At 41.9% G+C, this 24,541-nt stretch overlaps 1 protein-coding gene across 1 annotated transcript in view; it reads right to left on the reverse strand.

Moving 5' to 3' along the window:
- Positions 1 to 24,541, reverse strand: part of REPTOR (repressed by TOR) — a 71,332-nt gene that overhangs the window by 31,059 nt on the left and 15,732 nt on the right. The window contains exons 3-5 of the mRNA XM_080283808.1: positions 8,475 to 9,600; positions 5,353 to 5,457; positions 4,460 to 4,664 (exon numbers count right to left, since the gene is read on the reverse strand). Coding sequence (XP_080139934.1) covers positions 4,460 to 4,664; positions 5,353 to 5,457; positions 8,475 to 9,600 — 1,436 coding nt within the window. The remainder of the gene's footprint in view (positions 1 to 4,459; positions 4,665 to 5,352; positions 5,458 to 8,474; positions 9,601 to 24,541) is intronic.

Below are 24,541 nucleotides of genomic sequence, written 5' to 3' on the forward strand. Positions count from 1 at the left end.
GTCGAGAGTGAGAGCAGTGGAAATGAGTTATTTAAGAGGAGCCTGTGGAGTCACATGGAGAGACAGGCTGACGAATGAGGATATAAAGGAGCGCTGTGGTGTGGATGTGGATGTGATAGGAAGCGTTATGAGGAACACACTGAGGTGGTTTGGCCATGTGGAGAGGATGGAGGGTGAAAGACTGACGAAGAGAGTGTATGTGAGTGAGGTGGAGGGAGGAAGAGGGAGGGGGAGGCCGAGGATGAGATGGAGGGATGGGGTGGAGAGGTATATGAGAGAGGGGGGTGTGAGTTGGGAGCAGGGCAGTGAAATGGCGGGGGACAGGGCGACTTGGAGGCGATTTGTTTGTGGCCACCCCAAACGGGATTGAGGCGTCTGGCAATAGATAGATAGATAAATAGTCTTGACATGACGAGAGAGAGAGAGAGAGAGAGAGAGAATACGGGAATGGCAAAGGAGCGTCCCTTTGAGTGAGGAGATAAGGCATAAACTTCATCCCTCTTCTCTCTCTTATTCTCCATTCCTTCCCTCCTCTCTCTCTTATTCTCCATTCCCTCCCTCCTCTGTCGGGGAGAGAGAGAGAGCGAGAGAGTTGATGATACAGTAATCATGTGATCTTTGCCAATGCCTTGGTAATTATAGGCTGTTTTTCCTGGACAATGACCTACTGTACCTCAGTCACCGAGGGTTGTGGGGAGGTTGCTAATTTAGTAATTTATTTAATTATACCCATATATATTTTACAGTAATTCCCACAAATGTATGCAAATGATTTGTGCTAGCGCTTTGCGACATTGCACAAGCTAAATATTAGATTGCGCACTTGCGCAAATTACAAATAATAGAAAATAATACAGTAGAACCTCTCTCATTCGGACTATATGGGGGGAAGGGTTGTCCGAATTAGCAGATTGTCCGCACCATCAGGGTAATCTCTAATTCATACCAAAAACTATCTACATATGGTATGTTTGTTAATTATTAACATATGTGGCATATGTCAACCCTACGTAACTGCAAAAGATGAAAGGATACTAAAATAACCAAACTAATCATGTACGATAGTTTTGTAATGCATAATTTACGGGTAGGGCCATGACAAGAAACTAGCCTACATTTTAAATTGTAGTAAGTGACTAAGGCCCGTGTAGGCAAAAAAATTAATTAATTAATTAACTGTAATATTTGGAATAAAAATAAAACTTATGTAGGCAAAAAATACATTGTCATCTTTGGCATACTGATAATGCCCATATGGGCAAGAAGCTAATGTTTGATGTACAAGTAAAGCACATTTAAGTACAAAAAATAACCTATAGTAATCATTAAACACTGCAGAATATTCTGACCCATTTTTGTGTAAGCAAACTCCTCCTTTTAACACCTTTAATCATTGCAGAAGCTACACTTGCATTAAGGGGCATGGTAAGGAGGATTAACTTTTGAAATACAGCATAAAAATATAAATGGTTGGTGAACTAGTTGATGGAACGAATGCTAGCGTGTGTTTAAACAGGCACCCATGTTGCGACCTAGCGTGATCCGAGACTAAATGAATGACGATCGCTTTCCGCGCCGATACTGAAAATGACTTTAGAATTACTTTCAGCATATTTTTGGAGCTTATTATTTTTAAATTTTGTCCGAATTAACAGAAATCTGGATCAAAGGGGTCCGGACCAAAGAGGTTCTACTGTAATAATACATAAAAGTAAGTAGGTATGCTGCTTTATTTAAATATCCCAATATTCTTCAGTAATTCCCAAAAATGTATGCAAATGGTTTGCGCTTGCACTTTGCGACATTGCGCAAGCTAAATACTGTATTTGTCAGATTGCGCATTTGCGCTTGCGCAAGGTAGTGAACTGTGGATTGTGCTTTGCACTTGCGCAAGGTCCTTCTTCATTTGCGCTGCCCACCACTGCCAAAGAGAGTGTGTTTACATATGACCTCACCGACTGGACACATCAGTGCATAGCTACTGCATTCTAACCTAACATAACCGATTAGCTTTGCCCCCTAATACTCCCCATAAAAATTTTAATCACTAAGGATTGCCACTAAGCCTCTTGACAGTCCTCATTAGAAATCAAGCAAAAACTTGACCTAAACAACTCGTGAATAATGGCTGCCCAGCATCACGCATATTTCGTCACGAATCACTTTTGGCAATCATTAAAAAAAAAAAAAAAAAAAAAAAAAAATGCAACGCGAAACTTTCTGAAAGCCATTAATCATCAACAATAAAGGAAGAAAACTACAGCAGAAAGAAGTCGTCAGCATGGAGTGATTGCATATCTCACTTTTCAGATACACACGAATGCAGCAATCGTGAAAAATAAGCAAGTCAGCCAAGCAGAATAATTTGCATGACAGTATAATTCACAAGAAATGAAGTCACATAATCACCTCACCTAACTATTTATGTCAATACATAGTGTCTTCACGTATTGTAAGATCTGAATTTACTTGACCAAAGATCATCAGTTCATAACAAGACTGAGCATAAAGCCCTTTTTTTTTTTCTTTCTTTTTTTTTTTCACATTCATTGCACTAAAGGTGAATTCATGAATTTTATTGCTCCTTCATCATTACCTTTTTATTTTTTTCCCCCAACAAAAAAAAAATATCCACATCGTAAACATCCCAACTCATTTTATCTGTCTGATCACTTGCATTTAACCTCCAACACCACACGCTACTTCATTCAACAATTTTACATTTTCGTTTAGAATAAATGCTCTTCTTGTGTTCATGGCACTTGCAGGGAGCTTAGGCATAACTAAACCTAGTTTGGAACCAAGTGCTCAGAGTTCTGAGAGGAAACGAGGAGCAAGGAAATGAGCAAATAAACTTCTCATCACAGCGACCGTTCACACAACACTGAAGTAGGCAGCAGGGCTAAGCAGGCTCTGGCAGGTGGTATGGGGTCACGTGGGTCGGGTCGAGGAAGCCAATCGGTGACCGACAAAAGCATAACACTAGAGTTGTACGTATCTGGAAATCCAATACCAAAACATCCATTTCCCACAGTTTCTCTAGCACAACTGAGTGGTATTACCATGTTATTATGTAACTATGGGAGAAATTAAATGCCCGTGTTATTGCAAGGACAGTGTTTCGTTTGGTCTTAAATTGTAACTCTACTGTACCTACGTGTAACAAGTGTTAGCTGCCTAAATTTACGCAATTTCCATGTTCAATTGCACATCATGGGATGGGTTTAGGAAGCTGAAATGTGCACTGCCAGGTGCATCGGAACTTCCTCTTCAATATGGCAAAAAAAAAAAAAAAAAAAAAAAAAAAAAAAAAATCTATTTTCGAAACTTCAGAAAAAGGCCCCGGCTTCAGCCAGGGGCGCATGTAAAATTCCAGACCTACGGCCACGGAGGGGTTAAGCCATTATATGTACATTTTTCCATTTTATCCAGAGAAAATGCTTGTGTCCAGGTGGAAATTATGGCCATACGAACATTTTTGCCCAACCAGGTGGGAATAGCCCAGTTTTGCTGTGCTGTCTGGCTCAGTAGTTCACCCAGCATCCGCTAGAGACCCCCTCTGCCATTCACAGCATGTGTACACGTGTGTATGTACGTATGTGTGTGTATTTATAAGTGAGGAAAAGATTGTGTATGTGTACATATGAGCATGTTTCATGTATATGTCTGCATAAGAGAGAGAGAGAGAGAGAGAGAGAGAGGATTAAGATGGGTGGACATAACTGTCACCAAGCCCCAAGTGTTTCACTTCGCTTCCTTTAGAAGTCCGGATGTGAATCAGACAGATGCAGTGCTGAACAGAAGCCTATAGGCTTCCCCTGGCATGCCGATGTCGACCATTCGATGGGTCTGTTTGACCATGGTAAGTGCTTGGCTGTGATTTATAGGTCTGCTTGACCAGATAGAGCAGTGTAAACAACAGGAACATGAGTTGTACAAGGTACTGTAGTGGCCTTTTACAATGGCTTTCAAGGTTAGAAGTACAAAGGACGGCCAGGGGCTAAGTCCATTATCCGGACAGATCCATTTTCCAGACATGCCACTGGTTCTGTTATGTTGGGTAAATGGGGAATTACGGTACTCAAAGGTGTACTTCTATGTTTGAACAGTTATACAGTACAGTTATGAGGTCTTATTGGGCGTTAGATCCCCTCTGAGGGCATTTGGGGAGGGTATCAGATCAATTTTTGTCAGTATGTCACCTGTCATCTCTTTGGCTGATATATGCTGGATAATTGAGTTTAACATACATTACTGTTTGAGTGTCATGCATTTCTTCAAATAAGGCTGTACAATATTTATTCTAGGGAAATAAATTTCGTTAACAACTGTCTCGACATACCAGTACTTTTACATGAAGTGACCTTTCTATAGTTATGCCATACAAGCACATCATGGAAATGATCGGAGCATTAAGCATATATAACACATGACAGATGATCAAAGCAATAAACACTACCTATGCTTGATGCCCTGGATTGAACACAGAGGTGAGAAGACAGGATCCATAATTGAGGGCAGACTGTAAGGATCACGCTGCTGTTGGTTGATGGTGACACGCTGACCCTTGGGACCTTTAGCTTGTACATTATACTGCCAGAAGTAACGCTCCTTCTTGCCAAGAGAGCCAGAGAGGCTTCCAGTGTCCTCACTCACTATGGAATCTGTAGATATGGATTTATGGAATTATCTATCAATATCTGCCAGTTTGAGACTGTAAAGACACAGATTTCATGGAATAATGATTAGAAGTGGCAGAATGTGTGTAATTTATGTATTTTTCAATATGAGTCACCTGACTCCCTTCAACATGCATTTCTGTCATGCACAATTGCTTAGTTGCTTGTTTTTCTTGTATGCTCTACTATCAACTTCAAGAGATGTTTCTTTTTATATTTATTCACTATTTTTACTGTACTGTATTGCCCTTGAAGATACCTCTGCTAAATAAATGTCTGTCACAAAATTATAAAACAGTAGTAAGACTGAAGTGGTAGTGGATACAAGTCAGTTCGGAAGTTAGTGACAGTGTCAGAGGATGACTGCATGTCAGCAGAAGTTTAAAAGGAAAATGTGGAATGCAAGTTAGGGATCAGTATGAAAATGTGCAGTGCAAGGGCTGTTGTGTGTGTGCATGTGCTGCATGTATGCAAACCTACATTACTGAATGGAAAGGTATTTCATCATGTAATATTCCATTATCTAGAGATCACACAATATTAGTCATTACAGAGTTTGTAAGCAGAACTGTAAAGTAAAAACATAAAACAGGGATTCAACTTCCTACAATAAATCTATAATATTGCATGACAATACCCATACAATTCACCGCTGTACTAAAACAGGTCTTACCGTTATCTGAGTCAGAATCATAATGTTCATTGTCTGATTCATCTTCTGAGTCAATGCCTTCATCTATGGAGAGATCATGGCCACTTGGTGACAAAATGCCACCAACTGAAAAAATGAGAAAATCATCATCACCAACACCATCACCATCATCCAGACCTCCTTTCCCACTCCAAGGTGGACTGAGATAAGGTCCAGAGAGCTTGAGAAAAGAAGCTGATAAAATGAGACAAAAACAGGTTAGCCCAACTGAATGAGCTACACTCCCATTCATGACCCTGGAATCCTGACTTACCTAACAGGAAAAATTAAATAAATTACTAAAAACCTTCCACACATGGCTTCACATTCACCTATCTGACAGAGTCACTCCAACAGTTTTCAAGTTAGAATGGGGTGCCAAACTCTGGTCATACACTTCTCACAAAATTGGGCCAGCTAAATGGCTTGTCAGTTCCCTAGCTTTGTTAGATCTTATACTGGTACCTCTCTTCCTCACACACTCATTTATCATATCCACCTTCTAGGCCCACCACACCTCCTCCCGCCTTCAAATTCACTGATATACCCTTTTCACTGCCCTATTAACACCCATTCTCTCCACATGCTCATACCCTCTATGCATACTCTTTTCAACTCTGGTGTCCACAGACCTCATTACTTCCCATCTTTCACAAATCACATTATTCTTTATCCTATCCACTTTCCACACACATTCAACAGTCCCTTTTCCACTGCTCTTACTCCTGACTTTTTTTTCATTTTCTTGCCACACCATAGCCTCACACCTGTATGTTAGAATAGGCATTAAAACTCCTGCATGCCAGCCTCTTGCAGCTGCCCTACTCAGATCTCTCCTTCTTATCAAGGTTTTCATAGCACCAGCAACTTTCCTTCTCTGTACCACTCTACTTTCCACTTATTTTACACATTTACCCTCTTTTCTATCACTGCACAAAGGTACTTAAACTCTCTCAACAATTCCAATATCTCTCATTCACCATAACATCTCACTGGGAATCACCTCTCTCAACAATGATCACATTACTCTTAACTACATTTATTTTCAGGGTACAATACTCACAAACATCTACAAAGCTCTGCACCAGTCTATCAAGCTCGTCTCCTGTTTGCAAGCAGTACTACGGTATATATCATCTACATACATCAATCATAAATCTGACCATAAATGCAGAAATGCTGTCATTTTCTCTCAACATTCAATTCAAACACAAATTACTGCATAATCTGCCATATACAGAAGAGTTGTACCAATGGTAAGTACAGTGGAATCTCCTAAATCGCGCGATCCTAAATAGCAGATTCATAATACATGGCAACATCATGCAACAGTTTGCATTATCAGTAACTAGCAGAAATCACACAAAATTCACGAATGCAGCCTCAAATGTGATGCTATTCCAGGGCCTCATGCGATGCATGCCACCATTACCTCAAGCCCACACATCTAACCGGGCATAAACCAATTGTTGTCAAGCACGGCATTTATTAAACCAATCATATTCAAGCATAGCACGTACTATAAGCCAAACACAGCGCTTCCCTCCCATGCCAAGCATGAAGGACATGCACGCTTGATGCCTCGGTGCTTGGTTCTGTGCACTGTCTCCTCCGTTGTTAGCATATGGTTTTCGTGTGGTTTATGAGGATCCCCCCCCCCCCGTGCTTCCTCTGCCTGCCCAGTGTTACCATGGCCGATCATAACTCTCCCAAGTCTACAACTTCTTCGATGGAGAGGAAGAAGAAGGCAATGTTAACTTACACCCAAAAGTTAGATGTAATCGGGAGGATTGACAGCGGTGAGAAGAAAGCCAAAGTTGCCCACTATTATGGGCTCAATGAGGTACTGTACTGTAATTCTTTATCAAACAGGCATGGCAATGCCAGTTACATTATAAAAACTTATGTCAAGTAATTCTGGTATATATGCAACACAGATAGTTAAATGCTGAATTGTGACTGCAAGAAGTGAGTGGAAAAAAACAAAATATACCTATTTGGGGGTATTTATGGAAGCAGGCAGATTGCCCGCAGCAATGTTTGCTGATGATCTCACCAACTCACAGCATTGTCTACCAACGACCACTCCAACTGGACGCATTAGTGCATTACGCATTCTAAATCCTCATTTATAGCTTTCAGAGGCAAGTTTGTAAAAATACCCAGTTACTGTGGTAATCCAGGAATAATAACCGGTAACCTGTGAAAGAATCATTTCAATAGAAATTATGGAAAGGCCGCACCCATTTGGTACAGAATTAATTTCAACAAACTGACGACTCTTACAATGACACAGAGGCAGCTATGGGCGAAAACAACACCACTTCCGTTTTCTGCACACTGGACTTTGAGGGGTTCCCATGGAAGGTTGATGAGGAAGAAGCGGGACAGAGGTGGCAGCACGAGGCAGCAGCACAGTCGCCTCGTGCTGAGAGGCCACAGTCTGCCACAAGCCTTAGAACCCTTCCCTCTTCCAGTGTCCAGTCAAGCAACGTTGTCAGTCACAGTCGTGTAAGAATTTTACAATATTGTTCATTCCCATTATATATGCTTTCCTAATTTCTTTTCCAGGCAGTCAGTGTTCACTGGTGACCAGTTTGATGTAGGTTTGGGGGAAAAGGGGGACAACTTTTCCTAGATTAAAGGCACATAAGTAATTTTCCCCATAAGATTACCGTACTTGTTTCCAACTCATGGAATTCTAAAATTGCGATGTGTTCTCAGTCCCACACAGCCATGATATAGGAGATTCCACCGTATATCGCACAAAATAAGCCTTGAAAGTAATCACAGTCAGGCCACTGCACCAAAACTGATGACATATTTTAACTAATACAAATGAACAAAAATACTGTACTCTACAATATAAAGTAGAAATAATATATCTAACTTCATACACCTTATTTAAATCTATTCATGTACTATACAGTTCTATTCATACACCTTATTTAAATCTATTCATGTACTATACAGACCTATTAATCAGGTAACATGGTATAAACAACTGGAATCAGGATCCAATAGAGAATCTTTCAGAATACAGCTACATGAGCTTCATGTGACCATAAAATATAATCTAATTCAAAATGCACTTGTCCTCTCACCCGTGCTAAGTGATGATGTTGATCCACCAAGTTCCTCTGCCAGTGAGCCAGTGGAGAGGAGGTGCTGACGAGGCTCACGGCGCTGCCAGGCCTGCTCCAGGGAGAAGTTCCTGGTTGGGGCCGAAGACGACAAACGAGCAGATAGTAGCGGATTGGCAGCTGACAGAGAAGTGGGCCGGGGCACTGACTGCCCCATAGGGGGTTCCTGGGGTGATGGCAGGGGCGATGGAGCTCCCTGAGGTGATGACACACTATGGGGGGAGAGTGGGGCTGAGGGTGACCGGAGCAGTAGTTCTTGAAGGGCTGAGGTTGAGCCTGTAACTTGCGTCATGGTGTGTGTATTTTGCTGGTGTGGCTGAGGCTGCATGTGCTGCATCTGATCCCCAACTGGATTTTCCTCGATACTGCCAAGCTGTGTAGGAGCCTGGTGACCGGGAAGGGATGAGGATGTGAGAAGTGGATCACGCCAACCTCCTCCCTGTGGTGGAAAGGAGGAAGCCAGCAAGGAGTACAGGGAATTGCTCTCTGCTTTGATGGGCTGGGTTACAGATTCCACCTTGGCAGATTGCATAGTGGAGGGCTGAGGTTGGAAAGTGGAAGGAGTTGGGTAAGACTTAGCAGCAGCCAGTACCTCATCAGGGTGAACAGCCAGCATGGTATGTGGAGACTGAGGCTGATCCATGACAGGACTAGAGAACTGTTCTGGCATAAGAAGGTCATCCAAGCTAACATCATCCAGTAGGACACTGTCAGTAGAATTCAAACCCAGTGTGTTTGATGGCAAGAGGTCTTCCACCGACAGCAGGTCATCCAGCGGCTCCATCTTAATGTCAATATCAAGGTCCATAGTCTGGGGTGGCCACAAGGAAGGGGAGTTAGGGCCCATGGGAGACAAGCCACAGCTGGTGTCTTGATACATAGTGTTAGAAGTCATGCCAACTTCCCTGTTGTCACACTGCTGGCCAGGCAGGGGGCTGTGGTCCTCCATCTGCAGGGCCATGGTTGACAGATCTGGGAAGTGATGACCAACCACTCCCCTGGTGCTGGGTCCACGTGGTATTGGCATCCCACCACCCTTACCAGTATCCATACCCATACCATCACAGAACTCCAGGAAGAAGTCACTCTGGGAACATACAAATGATACTCAATTAAACACAGATAACATATTCATGAAACAAAAGTTTCACACAGAGCAGACCTTCACTATAACGGACTCTAGTATAGCGGATACCAGATTTAACGGATGCCATGAAGCCCGTTGAACTTTCATAGGTTATAATGAACAAGGTACATTAAATGGGGTGCGATGGGTAGCAATACATGTGTTTCCTACTCTTTTAACTCCAACTTGGTCTGAAATTTTCCTCTTCCCATTGTGACTCCTGAGTTGTAATAACAGATTACAGTAATACTGTACTAGTCATTAAGAAGTGCTATAACCAGGATGTGAAATAAGCTGCAAAAGGGCAAAATTATGGACCAAGTTAGTGTAAACTGGGTAGAGTTTATATATATTTTTAATAATGCACTAGAATGTGTTATTGTTCTAATTTATTTTCAAACATGTGCTTGAAATTCCACCTCAGGGAGGGGGGGGTGACCCTCAGATATAACAACCACCAACTTTAACAGACCTGGCTTTCCTCCAAGTATTCCATTATAGCATGCATCTACTGTACTACCATTGTCTAGCACAGTGGTTCAAAACCTGAGATCCACAACAAGGATTTTACGGGTCCATGGCAGGCTCTGAAAAAATTTTAAAGGCAGTTTGTGAAACAATAATCAAAAGATACTTTTATAACTGATACCGCAGCCAATTTAATAATTACCACTGAATATTTCCAGATGTAAAGCCACCATTCCCACTGAACAGCAGAGCTCACTGCCTTTCTTTCTTGTCAGTCATATTGCTCCTGAGATAAGATTGAAGTTACAGTACTTGATTATGGGCATTAACGCCACTGATATGTCACTACAATAATTAGTGTGTACGTCACAGATACTGTACTGAACTGTAAGGATGCTGTTTATTTCTGATGGATATACCGTACAGTAGTTTAATACTGTACTGCATTGTGCTACTAGCTACAGTATTTCTATTAGTTATTTTTACAGGGCAAAGGGGAAGGGGATACCCACTGACTTTAAGGTTTCCCATGGCAAGAATGAAGTTGACAAAGGTTGAGCCACTGATCTAGTGCAGTACCATACATTCTGAATACTGATGAAAAACAGTGTAACTGGTGCAGGAATCAATCATTAGGACTAATGCAGATGTCCAACATAAATTTGTGACACATGCAAATTTAAAACAGCTTAAACGAACTCAGTCCTGAAGTAAATGTCTTGTGTGTGCGCACTGGTACTTACAATGCTGACATGTACTGCATCACTACAGCACACATTATACAACACCCTAGAAGTTACCCTCCGAAACTTTCATCATACAGAAGTATAGCTGGTTAATAATCCCATATAATAATAATTTGGCTAAATGTTAGCTGGTACTCAAACTTACAATGGTTCATTAACTTCAATTACATAAACAAGAAAAGTAAGAACCTATGCATATTATGGAATAATAAGCAGTACACTGCAAACAAAACCTGACAGTATGGAATATGTAACAATGGCTTGATATAACCAGCATCATTACCATGTATCACTATTGCAATTTGAGATCTAAACCTTGAGATACCTGGTAGGTCTATGCACAAATTCTGGCTATGATGGGGTAAAATAAAGAGGTGATAAGGTGGGAAGGGTTGCATGAGGTGATGGAACACTGATAAAACTCATTACTAGCATCTGATAACAAATGATAAGTGAAACACATCCTCCTCAACTTGGCTAGGAAGTGGCACATACCTGTACTGGTATGCACTATCCCATGCCATAGATGGCTACACTAAGAGGAGTATCATCCCACAAATAACATGTAATGTACATGAATACTTATAATCCTCACAAATATTACTCAGCTGTACAGCCTAAATAATCTGTACTGGTACAAGTTACTGATAGTATCTGTCCTGCATTCCATACTAGTATACAACTTGCAGTAAAAAATGTATTCAAGTCAATAATTTGCTACCCGGTGCAGGATGTGTGCCATAAAAAGAACACAAGACCATACTGTATTAAGTTGTGGCACAAACACAAGTAGGATAACCGAGATCTAAACCACAAAAGTTCAAGAAAACACAATTTGGTAAACAGGGTATTGAAGTACTTGGTAGCTATGCTGATTTCACAAGGATCAGAAAAAGTAAACAATTTCTGCATTAAAATGTACATCATTTAAGTACAATACTGGAATTCTACTTTTTATGTACAAATGATGAAGGAGTTTAACTTTTGGAGCATATCCTTACACATTTTTGTTCAGCACCAAACAAGGGAAATGCAGCTATTTTCAGGTGACTCAACACTAACTGACAAGCCAAATGGTTTCTTGTAGCTCAGAAAACTATTTATCACACTGAGTGGTAACCAAATATCCAAATGAAGGCCTGGTGGTCTAGTAGGTTGCTTACACAGACTATACCACTCAGGGAAAGATGACTGGTCAGTTTTGCCTTACATGCCTGAATAAGTATCTTTGTCTTGGGCCTCTTTGCTCTTGACAGGACAATAAAGGATTGGATGATTGAGGGACCTTCCTCAGGTGATGTCTAGTAGGCTACAGTATTTTGATTCTTGCTGTTTCATGAAAATTTTATTCAGCTTAAGAGAGATTCATCAAAGTGCCAGGGTTTGGTAGCCTTTATTAACTAGTTCAATATGAAAGGCATTTCCCAAGCCAAATGAAAGCATATGGAATAAGCAAGAATAATGGACCACCACAAAAAGATGTCAATGGACTGAAAGGGTTAAAGTGTGAGGCTGTAATCACAACTGCACTTTACAAGGAATTGAAATCATGCAAGAACACTTACTTTCAAGAAATTAAAAAACAATTTCTTACAATTTGGTCACATGGGTTGTCCTTGCTACATGGTAGTGTTTCTATGGCAAAGGATGAGAGACTGATCCACAATGAAATAATTACAGATACCATGCTGGTATCAGCATCCTACTTGTGATGAATGGAGATGAGTACGGGAATGAGGGGGACAAGAAAGAAAAGTAAGGGAAGAAAAGAGGGAGACAAGTGAGTGACAGATGACAGGAGGATGGTGATCTGTCATGACTGGTCTACAAAGCATGCTTATTAAAAAAATAATAATAATAATAACAAACCTACAACTGTGAGTTTTTTCATTCACATTATTAATAATCACTACCATGAATCAACTCCATAATCTATTGGCTTTTGTGATTCTCTTGATAAAGAATTGAGTACCATACTGCCAAGGTAGGCCTATGTGGGGACCAAATGTTTGCTACAGATACACTCATATGGGAATGAAACCATGGCAGTACCTGGTAGGCAATAATGATACCGATACTAATTCTACCACTACAAGCAGCAGAAATGACTTTCAGAAGAGATGAAACTGCTTTGCAGGCAACAGTGGTAACATTGGTTGTTGCCGCTGATCACCCCCAGCCTGTCTGGCTGAGCAGACCCATTAACCACAGGCATGTAAATGCCGCTGCAGGGCTGTCCTGTGTGGTGAACTGATGTTCCCTTGTGGCTGACAATGCCCCCCAACAGCAAGGTGTGGGGAAAAGTGAAGAAATCTGGCTCCTGGATGGATGCTGCATTTGTGTCACTCCATCCAGTTAGTAGGAGCACGAAAGCAGGCTCCACATCACTTTAATATCTTGTTGTATGGTTACCACCCACAGTTATAACTGGTTTCCTGGGTTACATGTAACCATTAGGCTTGTCATTCAGTATAGAGCCACATGATGTATAAAGAAGAGTAATAAAATGTGACAGGATGATAGGGGAAAAATAGGAATAGAGGAGGGCAGCCACAAAAATAGAATGATAGATGTGAAAGAAGAAGTAGGCAGCACTAGGTCAGGTTAGCAGCTGCTGGTTGCCACCACCCACCACCACAATAACATTACCAGTACTGTAGCAACAGGGAGAAATTATGAGAGATCTGGAATAGAAGTAAACAGATGTAAAATATGATAGTGCTAAATGAATAAAAACAAATGCAGACACAATACATCAGGAAGTACTGGTAAGTGAAAGTGAAGGTAATACTGGAAGATGTGGAAAATGATTGTCAAGACCAACTTGCCTAGCCCCGGGATCCTACACTCCTCATGGGGCAACGTAGGATTGGATGATGGATGGAAAATGATGTTTATACTGTATGTGGTTTGGATGATATTAGACAAACAGCAGATTCAAGAGACAGAAAAATAAAGAGGTGACAAAAATGAGAATTTTGTGCAGCTAAGGACCCATCTGAGAGGTTCTTATAAAAGCATTCCCCCAGAGAATCAAGATGTCAGAGAAGGAAATGATGACTACGGTACCTTATTTAATGCATCATATTGCTGTTAAATTTTAATGCATGATATAACTACTGGTATGTATGATATGACAGTTGTATCCCATACTGTACTTGATTTCAGTAACTGTGTGTTTTAATTAATTAAATGTAAACTTTCAATTATCCGTCGTCGCAATATCCAGTCCGATGCAATATTAGGCACTTTTTGCTTGGATCTATTAACCCCTCAAGCGCGGGCATGTCAGAGGCGATCCGTGCACCTCATGCGGGGATATTCACACTCCGACTGACTTTTTAAAAATATTTGCCAAAAATCAGTTATTAGTCCTAGAATAATATCATCTATCTATCTATCTATCTATTGCCAGACGCCTCAATCCCGTTTGGGGTGGCCACAAACAAATCGCCTCCAAGTCGCCCTGTCCCCCGCCATTTCACTCCCCTGCTCCCAACTCACACCCCCCTCTCTCATATACCTCTCCACCCCATCTCTCCATCTCATCCTCGGCCTCCCCCTCCCTCTTTCCCCCACCACCTCACTCACATACACTCTCTTCGTCAGTCTTTGACCCTCCATCCTCTCCACATGGCCAAACCACCTCAGTGTGTTCCTCATAACGCTTCCTATCACATCCACATCAACACCACAACGCTCCTTTATATCCTCATTCGTCAGCCTGTCTCTCCATGTGACTCCACAGGCTCCTCTTAAATAACTCATTTCCACGGCTCTCACTCTTGACTTGTGTCTTTCCAACAACGTCCAAGCTTCACTTCCGTACGTTAGAGTTGGTATCACAATACTGTCATGTAGTAACTTTTTCACTTCCATGCTCACTTCCCTGTTTCTTATCACTGCTTTCAAAGAACCAGCAACCTTTCTTCCCTGCTGTACCCTTTCAAGCACTTCACCCTCCAAACCTCCATCCTTACTCATCACACTACCCAAGTACTTAAACGTACTCACATTTTCCAATTCCTCACCATCCAACCTCGCTGTACATTCACTGACTTCACCTCTCTCAAAGACCATCACTTTACTCTTCCCTACATTCACCTTTAGATTCCGTTTCTTACACACTCTCTCAAACTCATCCACCAAGCCTTGCAGCTCCCCTTCATCTTCACTCAACAACACGGTATCATCTGCAAACAACAGTACAGGGAGTTTCCAAACACTATCCTCTCTCACCAGGGCCACTCCAACATCCACTACCCTACCTTGTACCTCTTTTATTACCCCATCCATGTACAGATTGAACAACCATGGAGACATGACACATCCCTGTTTCAACCCAACTTTCAAAGAGAAAAATTCACTTAGTTCACCATCCACACGCACTGCAGCCTTTGCACCATCGTACATACTCTTCACAGCATTCAACAACTTCCCATCTATTCCATATATTCTTAACACTTTCCACAATCCTAGTCTATCCACCCTGTCATATGCTTTCTCCAAATCCATGAAAGCCGCATACAACTTCTTTCCCTTCTCTAGAAACTTTTCCACTAAAGATCTGAGAATGAATATCTGATCTACACAACCTCTTCCCTTCCTAAAGCCTCCCTGTTCTTCTCCAACTAATTTCTCTGTTCTTTCTCTAACTCCGTCAATAAGTATCCTACCATATACTTTTCCTATTATACTAAGAAGACAAATGCCCCTATGATTACCACACACTTCTTTTTCCCCTTTTCCTTTGTACAAGGGAATAATTATACCTGACTTCCAATCCTCCGGGACTCTACCTTCCTCCCAGGCCAATCTGCACATCTTCCACATCCATTCTACTACTATCTCTCCCCCATGCTTCAGCATTTCACCACACACTCCATCAATTCCTGGGGCTTTCCCTGATTTAACTTTCTTCATTGCTTCCACAACTTCTATCCTACTGATTTCTTCCTGTCTTCTCACCTCCCTCCTTCTTCCAGCCATTCCCCAGCCATTTATACTCGCATTACTTCCATCCTCCACGTTCAACAATTCCTTAAAGTGTTCTCTCCATCTGCTCACTTTTTCTCCCTTCTCCACTAGTAATCTACCATTTTTATCTTTCACTCCCCTGCTAACTCCACTTCCACCCTGTCTTACTCTTTTCACCTCTTTCCAGAACATTTTCTTACAGTCCCTCCACTTTACACTCAAATTCCTTGCAAATTCCTCATCCACTCTCTTCTTACTCTCTCTTACTAATCTTTTCACCTCTCTCTTTCTTTCTACATATAACTCTCTCTTCCGCCTCTCAACTTCTTCCCCGCCCCTATTTCTCATCCATTCATTGTATGCTTTCTTCTTTTGTGCCACAGCCCGTTTCACCTCTTCAGTCCACCACGCTGTTCCTTGCACCCCCCTCTGTCTTCTCTTCCTTCCACACACCACATCACATGCTGCACATATTTCTTCTGTAAATATTCTACACACACCTTCTACGTCCCCCATCTGCTCCAACTCATATTTGCCCAATCGTTCCTCCACTTCTCTCTTATACTCTGCCTTTTTCTCATCCTCTTGTAACCTTTCCACTCTCCTTGCAACTACTCCTTCCTCTCGTCTTTCCCTTCTTCTATTCCTCCATCTTACTTGAACTTTAACTCTGGCCACCACCAAGTAGTGGTCAGAAAGTCCACTCCCCCAACCTCTATAAACTCTTGCATCCAATATACATCTTCGCATCCTTTCATCCACACACACATAATCAATCATTGCCTTCCTTTCACTCAATTCACCACCCACCCTTCTCATCACTCGCCATGTATACCTGTGGATCATTTTATGCCTGAAGAGGGTATTGGCTATCACCAACCCCCTCCCAGCACAAATGTCCACTAACGCACTCCCATTCTCATCTATCTCAGCAGGCACACCCCACTCACCAACTATTCCATCCACCTTCATTTTCCCAACTTTACCATTCATATCACCAATCAAAAACACTCTATCATTCCTTCCAAACTTTTCCATGCACACTTCTACATTTGTCCAGAACTTATGCATATGGTACATACCTTCAGCTTTCTCGTGGGATGTTTGTTGAGCCTTTGTCGACTACCGTAGGACTTGTGGAGACTTCTGAAGTTGGGTAACAAAGTCTCCACTTTACACTTCCCGACACCCCGTAATATGATTACCACAGCCTGATATTATCACTAGAAACACTATTCTATGATTTTCAAATAGTTTGGAATCCATACACCAAAAAAAAAAAAAACACCGTGAAAGCAATGAAAATTCTATCTATCTATCTATTGCCAGACGCCTCAATCCCGTTTGGGGTGGCCACAAACAAATCGCCCTGTCCCCCGCCATTTCACTGCCCTGCTCCCAACTCACACCCCCCTCTCTCATATACCTCTCCACCCCATCCCTCCATCTCATCCTCAGCCTCCCTCTCCCTCTTCCCCCCTCCACCTCACTCACATACACTCTCTTCGTCAGTCTTTCACCCCCCATCCTCTCCACATGGCCAAATGAAAATTACGAGCGCATATGAGCTTCCCACTTGCGTTTGTTCCCCACTGGTATTTTGTCATTTATTATTCATAAACACACTCACACTTTATATTCCTATTACTTTATTACACTTATATAATATACAGTATTTATCCATAAGTTTCCTTCAGTAATAGTAGTTTATCTTCACTCCAGGCATTAACTTTCTCGTTCAGTAAACTAGCGTAGCGAGCAAAGCTTTCACTGTTATTACTCCAAATATTTGTACTCATATTCTTATATTAGTAATTATTTACATTTCCATTTTATTTACACTATGTTACACACTGTCACTTCCAGTAACTAAGGGCTCCTTTCCCTTGGAGCCAGGATGAACTTGGGACACTGAAGCACTCGTAGTTTATCACCATTTCCTCCAGTGGCTCATCACACGATTCACCAGAAAGATTGTAGTCACTGTCCATCATTATCATGGATAAATTAGCCAGTTGACACTCCACAGCAGAGTCATTTAGTCCTTTACCCCTTCCCACACGTGGTTTAGTAGGGGTAGAGGTCACAGGGCCCTCTAGAAGCGGTGGAAATGGAGGGCCGCGTGCTTTCATCTCAAGAGACAACATTGAACTGAATGACGAGGCGGATAAGGGGCCGCCAAGGGTTGACAACGTCAGCGAGGTGACCGCTGCTAATTTATATGCTGTGAAATGATTGGCAGGAAATTTTCCAGGTGAATGTAAATATCACTTAGGCTTCTCCCTTCCTTTCTTATATATATTTTTATTATGAGAACAGATCATACAGCATATTTCAAGGAGAAATAAACAGGGAAAATTTGCGAGCAAGTGCACGTGGGTTGTTGCCAGGTGATAATAAGCCAATTCCAGGTGTATGGCACTATCAATTACCTTTTTTCTTTTTTATATATATTATTTTGTATGAGAATGAGGCACAGGGCTCATTCCAATGGATGAAATGAGTGGAAAAATCCAAGCAAGATTTGCCTAGCGCGGCACAGCTGGGGCAGGCAGGAGGAGAGGGTAATGGTGGGGAGGTAGGGAGGAAAGTCAAGAACGGGGAGAAATGGCTAACTTGTCAACAATGGATGGGAGTACAGATAACAATAGCAGCACTGACTATTGTTAGACACTGGCAGTACTGACAGATGATACAAGCAACCACTTCAAAGCCCAGGTGAATTCAAAATAACACAGAATCGCAAAAGTGACGCCCCGCGGTATGACCCATTGCACCCGAGCGTCACGAAAGTGACGCCCTGCAGTTAAGGGGTTAATATAACATCTGGCAAAATTAGGCAACATCCAGCACAGGAACAGGAATACAGATGAACCTCATTATAATGGACTAATTGGGGCCCAAGCCATTTCGAAAAAAGCGACATCCGCACTTCCCCCTGCTAACTCAGACTTTTTCCAATATACTGTATCAGACATTAGTCCGGATCGCACCTACGGTTTTTAAACTGTTTTCACTACCATTGCAGTACTGTACTGTATTATACATTCACTACAATAATCAAATGGTATAATATATATAATATTACTGTACTGTTCACTGATAAACATGTATTTTATATACCCTACTGTGGTGAACATAGCTGAAGTGGTCAAGCAGTTTGGACTGCTTCTGGCTTTTCTGGACTTTTTCCAATATATGGCAAGAGCTTACATCACGCGAGATCCTATAGTTTTTTTTTTTTTTTTTTTTTAATAAGAGAACACAGGAAGGAAAAACAAATGAATAAAAAAAAATAACAATAATCCATACACCAGATTACTGGTGTCCTCTGTTCATAAAATATCTGTAACAGTTAGATCTTTCCTGTCACTTCTTATTGCTTTTCTTTCCTTCACAGGTGGCTTTACATTGAGTGACAAGCCAAATGGTTTCCTGAAAGCCAAGAAACCATTTACAACGCTGGGTGGTTACCATATAACCAACCCATACGTGCTCCCTACGTGTCAACAAGTGGGTTGGTGGAGGGTTAGTGCCCCTCACCGTAAAACAGGTAACTCAAAGTCAAGTGGCCACCCCTTATGGCATTATGGCGTCTGGCAATAGATAGATAGATAGATAGATAGACAGTTAGACTTGAACAGCTGTAGGATGAAGTTTGGAGGGAAACAACTCTGAGGAAGTGAGTTCCAGAGAGATCCAATACAGGGAATGAAAGAATTCTGATGGGCAGAAGTTTTGCAATATTGCTGAGTGATATTCCAGTCATAAGCGCAACCAGATGCCCGTGTAGCACGAGGGAAGGCATGGAGAGGTGGCACCATGGACGCAAGTTCGTCTGAGCAATTGCCATAAAAATATCTGTAAAATAATGCAAAGGAGGCAACATTCCTTCTTACTTGTAGAGGAGGTAGTTTATTTGTAATGGCAGGGTTGTGAATAATTCTATCAGCTTTGTTCTGAGTTTTGTCTAGTTGTTTTAATGCAACCTCTCCACATCCATTCCACAAGGGTGAGCAATATTCAAGCTGAGACAGCACATGACTCCAATAAATTATAGCTAACTGCTCGTCAGTGAAGAAGTTACGGACTCTGAACAATAATCCAAGTTTCTTTGAGGCTGTTTTAGTGAGTGATCTAACATGAGAGGTCCAGCTGTAGGCGTTGTTGAGACGCCAAGAATTTCAATACTTTTGGGGATGGGAATATTAGTAACACTGAAGGTAATGTAGGAATCTGGTAATTCTCTCAATTAGTCTATCTATCTATTGCCAGACATCTCAATCCCGTTCGGGGTGGCCACAAACAAATCGCCTCCACGTCGCCCTGTCCCCCACCATTTCACTGCTCCGCTCCCAACTCACATCCCCCTCTCTCATATACCTCTCCACCCCATCACTCCATCTCATCCTCGGCCTCCCCCTCCATCTTCCCCAATCCACCTCACTCACGTACATTCTCTTCGTCAGTCTTTCACCCTCCATCCTCTCCACATGGCCAAACCACCTCAGTGTATTCCTCCTAATGCTTCCTATCACATCCACATCCACACCACAATGCTCCTTTATATCCTCATTTGTCAGCCTGTCTCTCCATGTAACTCCACAGGCTCCTCTTAAATAACTAATTTCCACTGCTCTCACTTTTGACTTGTGTCCTTCCACCAACGTCCAAGCTTCACTTCCATACATTAAAGTTGGTATCACAATACTGTCATGTAGTAACCTTTTCACTTCCATGCTCACTTCCCTGCTTCTTATCACTGCTTTCAAGGAACCAGCAACCTTTCTTCCCTGCTGTACCCTTTCAAGCATTTCACCCTCCAAACCTCCATCTTTACTCATCACACTACCCAAGTACTTAACGTACTCACATTTTCCAATTCCACACCATCCAACCTCGATGTACATTCACTAATATCACCTCTCTCAAAGACCATCACTTTACTCTTCCCTACATTCACCTTTAGATTCCGTTTCTTACACACTCTCCCAAACTCATCCACCAAGCCTTGCAGCTCTCCTTCGTCTTCACTCAACAACACAGTATCATCTGCAAACAACAGTACAAGGAGTTTCCAAACACTTCCCTCTCTCATCAGGGCCACTCCAACATCCACTACCCTACCTTGTACCTCTTTTATTACTCCATCCATGTACAGATTGAACAACCATGGAGACATGACACATCTCTGTTTCAACCTAACCTTCAAAGAGAAAAATTCACTCAGTTCACCATCCACACGCACTGCAGCCTTAGCACCATCATACATACTCTTCACAGCATTCAACAACTTCCCATCTACTCCATATATTCTTTTTCCTTGTCTATCCACCCTGTCATATGCTTTCTCCAAATCCATGAAAGCCGCATACAACTTCTTTCCCTTCTCTAGAAACTTTTCCACTAAAGATCTAAGAATGAATATCTGATCTACACAACCTCTTCCCTTCCTAAAGCCTCCCTGTTCTTCTCCAACTAATTCCTCTGTTCTTTCTCTAACTCTGTCAATAAGTATCCTACCATACACTTTTCCTATTATATTAAGACGACAGATGCCCCTATGATTACCACACACTTCTTTTTCCCCTTTTCCTTTGTACAAGGGAATAATTATACCTGACTTCCAATCCTCCGGGACTCTACCTTCCTCCCAGGCCAATCTGCACATTTTCCACATCCATTCTACTACTATCTCTCCCCCATACTTCAGCATTTCACCACACACTCCATCAATTCCTGGGGCTTTCCCCAATTTAACTTTCTTCATTGCTTCCACAACTTCCATCCTACTGATTTCTTCCCGTCTTCTCACCTCCCTCCTTCTCCCAGCCATGCCCCAGCCACTTATACTCGCATTACTTCCATCCTCTATGGTCAACAATTCCTTAAACAATATGCAAAAATAAGATAAAAAAAAACAATCTATATCACAATATGATCTAAATGGTTAGTTTGATTGAGTGACTGGACACCCCAGGGGGGAGGAAAAACTGTCCCTCATTACAGCGGAGGCAGGACTAAACCAATCCACATGCTTCCTCTCCTCAATGAATCAAGACAGTACTAGAACGGAGAGAAATATTCGAATTATCGGCTAGGAAATATGAGCTTCTAAAAAAATAGGGGGTACCAAAACACCCCACCTGACTAACGAAGGGTTAATATGAATTAGGAGTTGGGTAGGAGCCAGAACTGATCAACAGAGTGGAAAGTGGAGTATACATCATCTACTTTTATCTTTTTGTCACAGAGATAAGAGGAAATCAGAGGAACAGAAGATGATAGGCGATGACAAGGGAGTTTGGAGAGCAAGGAACGGTGCCACACTGTCAAAAGCTTTAGAAATATCAAGGGCTGCTGCATGAGCATCTCCATATTGGTCATTTTACTGATGGATGGTATGCGTCAGGATATTCACTATATCAACAGTGGATGTTTTGTGGCAAAAATCATACCGTACTGTCTATCACCAATTAAGTTGTTGAATTTGAGATGTTTGACTAATGTATGTGCTTAATTACAATTTCAAATACTTTACCAAGAGAAGATGTGACAGCTATTGGTCTGTAATCAGAGGGGTCAGAGGAACTTCCTTACTACAGAATTGGGTGGATACTGGCCTCTTTCCAAGAATTAGGGAATGATGAAGTATGTATGCATAGTCTGAATAATTTTGCTAGAACAGGAGCAAGTTCTGGGGAACACTTTTTCCAAACAACAGGAAAAATTCCATCTGGACCTGGACCTCTGTTGGTTGGTAAATTGTCTAGCATGCATTTTACGTATCTAGTCTGTATCTCAAGTGGAGCATTTTCGGGAGAGTCAAGATATAGTACAGGTACACTCTGGCTGACTTCCTCTAAGGCAGAATTTGTGGCAAATGTACTAGCAAGAATGTTTGCTTTACCATGCGGGTCATCTTACACCTTAGTGGGGGAATGGGTGATGACTTGTTGAAGTTAATATTGAAAGAAATGACAACTGAAAAGAATATTCTATTGTCTAGGATTATTTAATGGTTTGGATGCTTGGTTGTGAAGAAAGTTTGATTAGGCGAGATTTATTACTCTTTTTGCATGCTTCCTAGCAATTTTAAATTGACTATGCAATTCAGATGTTTTTTATTTTAAGTAAAAGTTATATGCCATGGACTTTTGGGTCTTTGGCACAACTGCTGTCAAACCATTCAGGGGAGTCCAATCTTTCAGTGAACTGTTGACTGGGTATGAACAATTCCATACCAGCTTGTATTAGGTCACTGATGTGGGACTGGGTAGAGTTGATGTCACTGGAGAAGAAAGATTGCCATGGAACAGCAGCAAGGTAATTTCTAAATCCATCCCAGCTTGCCCTATCAAAGTGCCATCTGGTCACTCTGACAGGTTCAGAATGGGGAAGTTTGGGGGAACTGACCAATGAGGCTTTGATGAGATTGAGGTTGGAGGATTCAAGTGGTGACAGTACTTCTATCCTGCACTGACCTAGATTATTTGTCAGGAATAGGTCCAAGAGATAGGCATTATGGTTAGGATTATCTGGTATTTTGGTTGACTGTTTTACCAACTGTGAGATTAAACGATTCTGCACACAGTTGGCATACTAGACCAGTATCGTCATTCCTGGCAGAATGCAATAACAATTCTACATTATGTACAAATCTCCCAAAATGGTAATTTCAGTGGTAAGGATGAGGTTACAGTTAAGTCAACTGTGTGGATATAGAGGCAAATATGCAGGGTTCTGAAGAAGCATTGGAGGAGCAATAAACTAGACAGATATTTTTGGTAATGTTTAGATAATTTAGTTTATACAGTGTAGCAGCCGTGGCTCGATTGATTAGAGCGCTCTGCTCAGGCCAATGGGTCGGAGGTTTGAGTCCACCCAAAGGTCATTGGTAGACATCAGGTTGTAAAATGCTACACGCTCCAAACGTGAGTCCTCTACCCAGAGGCAATGCCTTAGCCCTTATTGGGGGGGGGGGGGGAAGTGAAATCAAAATTATCTGAAGAGAAGTTCAAAACAGTGTCAAGTGCAAATTCAAATCTGATATAATAACAGGTGCCACCCTTGTTACTGAAATTTGTGAGAAGAGGGTAACCACGAAAATAAAATGGGGATGTGTCAGCAGAGAGTGAGATTTGGCATTCTGTGAGGAACAGGGCTAGAGGAGATACTGACTGGAGGAAAATGTGAAAGGAATTCAGACTGGTACTAAGACCACAGATGTTAGGACCGTAAACTATGAGGCTGAACCTGCACCTCTCAGATGATGAGAGAACAGCGTTTGCAACAACCACTGTTGGCACGGTTGCCTGATTGCGACCAGGAGGACCCTGTGTTGCCAGCCCTACCCTGCCAGTGGTGGCAACCCGAGATACCATCAAATTTGCTGATAATAATAACAAGGAGAATGTGGGTGAGGTGGACGGGGATTGAGGGAGGGGGAGACCGTGGATAAGAAGTGAGATGGAGTGGAGAGGTATATGACAGAGGGAGTGTGAGCTGGGGAGAGGGCAGCAAAATGGCAGGGGACAGGGCAAAGTGGAGGTGATTTGTCTGAGACGACCGTTAATGGGATTAAGGCATCTGGCTACAGATAGATATATATATATTTTTCAGTTACTTATTCATTGCAGCCAGTGACTGAAAATATACAGGTCCTTAGTCAAGTATCCTAACCTAAAAGGGTCAACAGGCTGGCTCAGGAT

This window comes from Coenobita brevimanus, chromosome 98 (genome assembly GCF_032717465.1).
Source record: "Coenobita brevimanus isolate Jiangsu-jjx chromosome 98, ASM3271746v2, whole genome shotgun sequence".
Classification (NCBI taxonomy): Eukaryota; Metazoa; Arthropoda; class Malacostraca; order Decapoda; family Coenobitidae; genus Coenobita; species Coenobita brevimanus.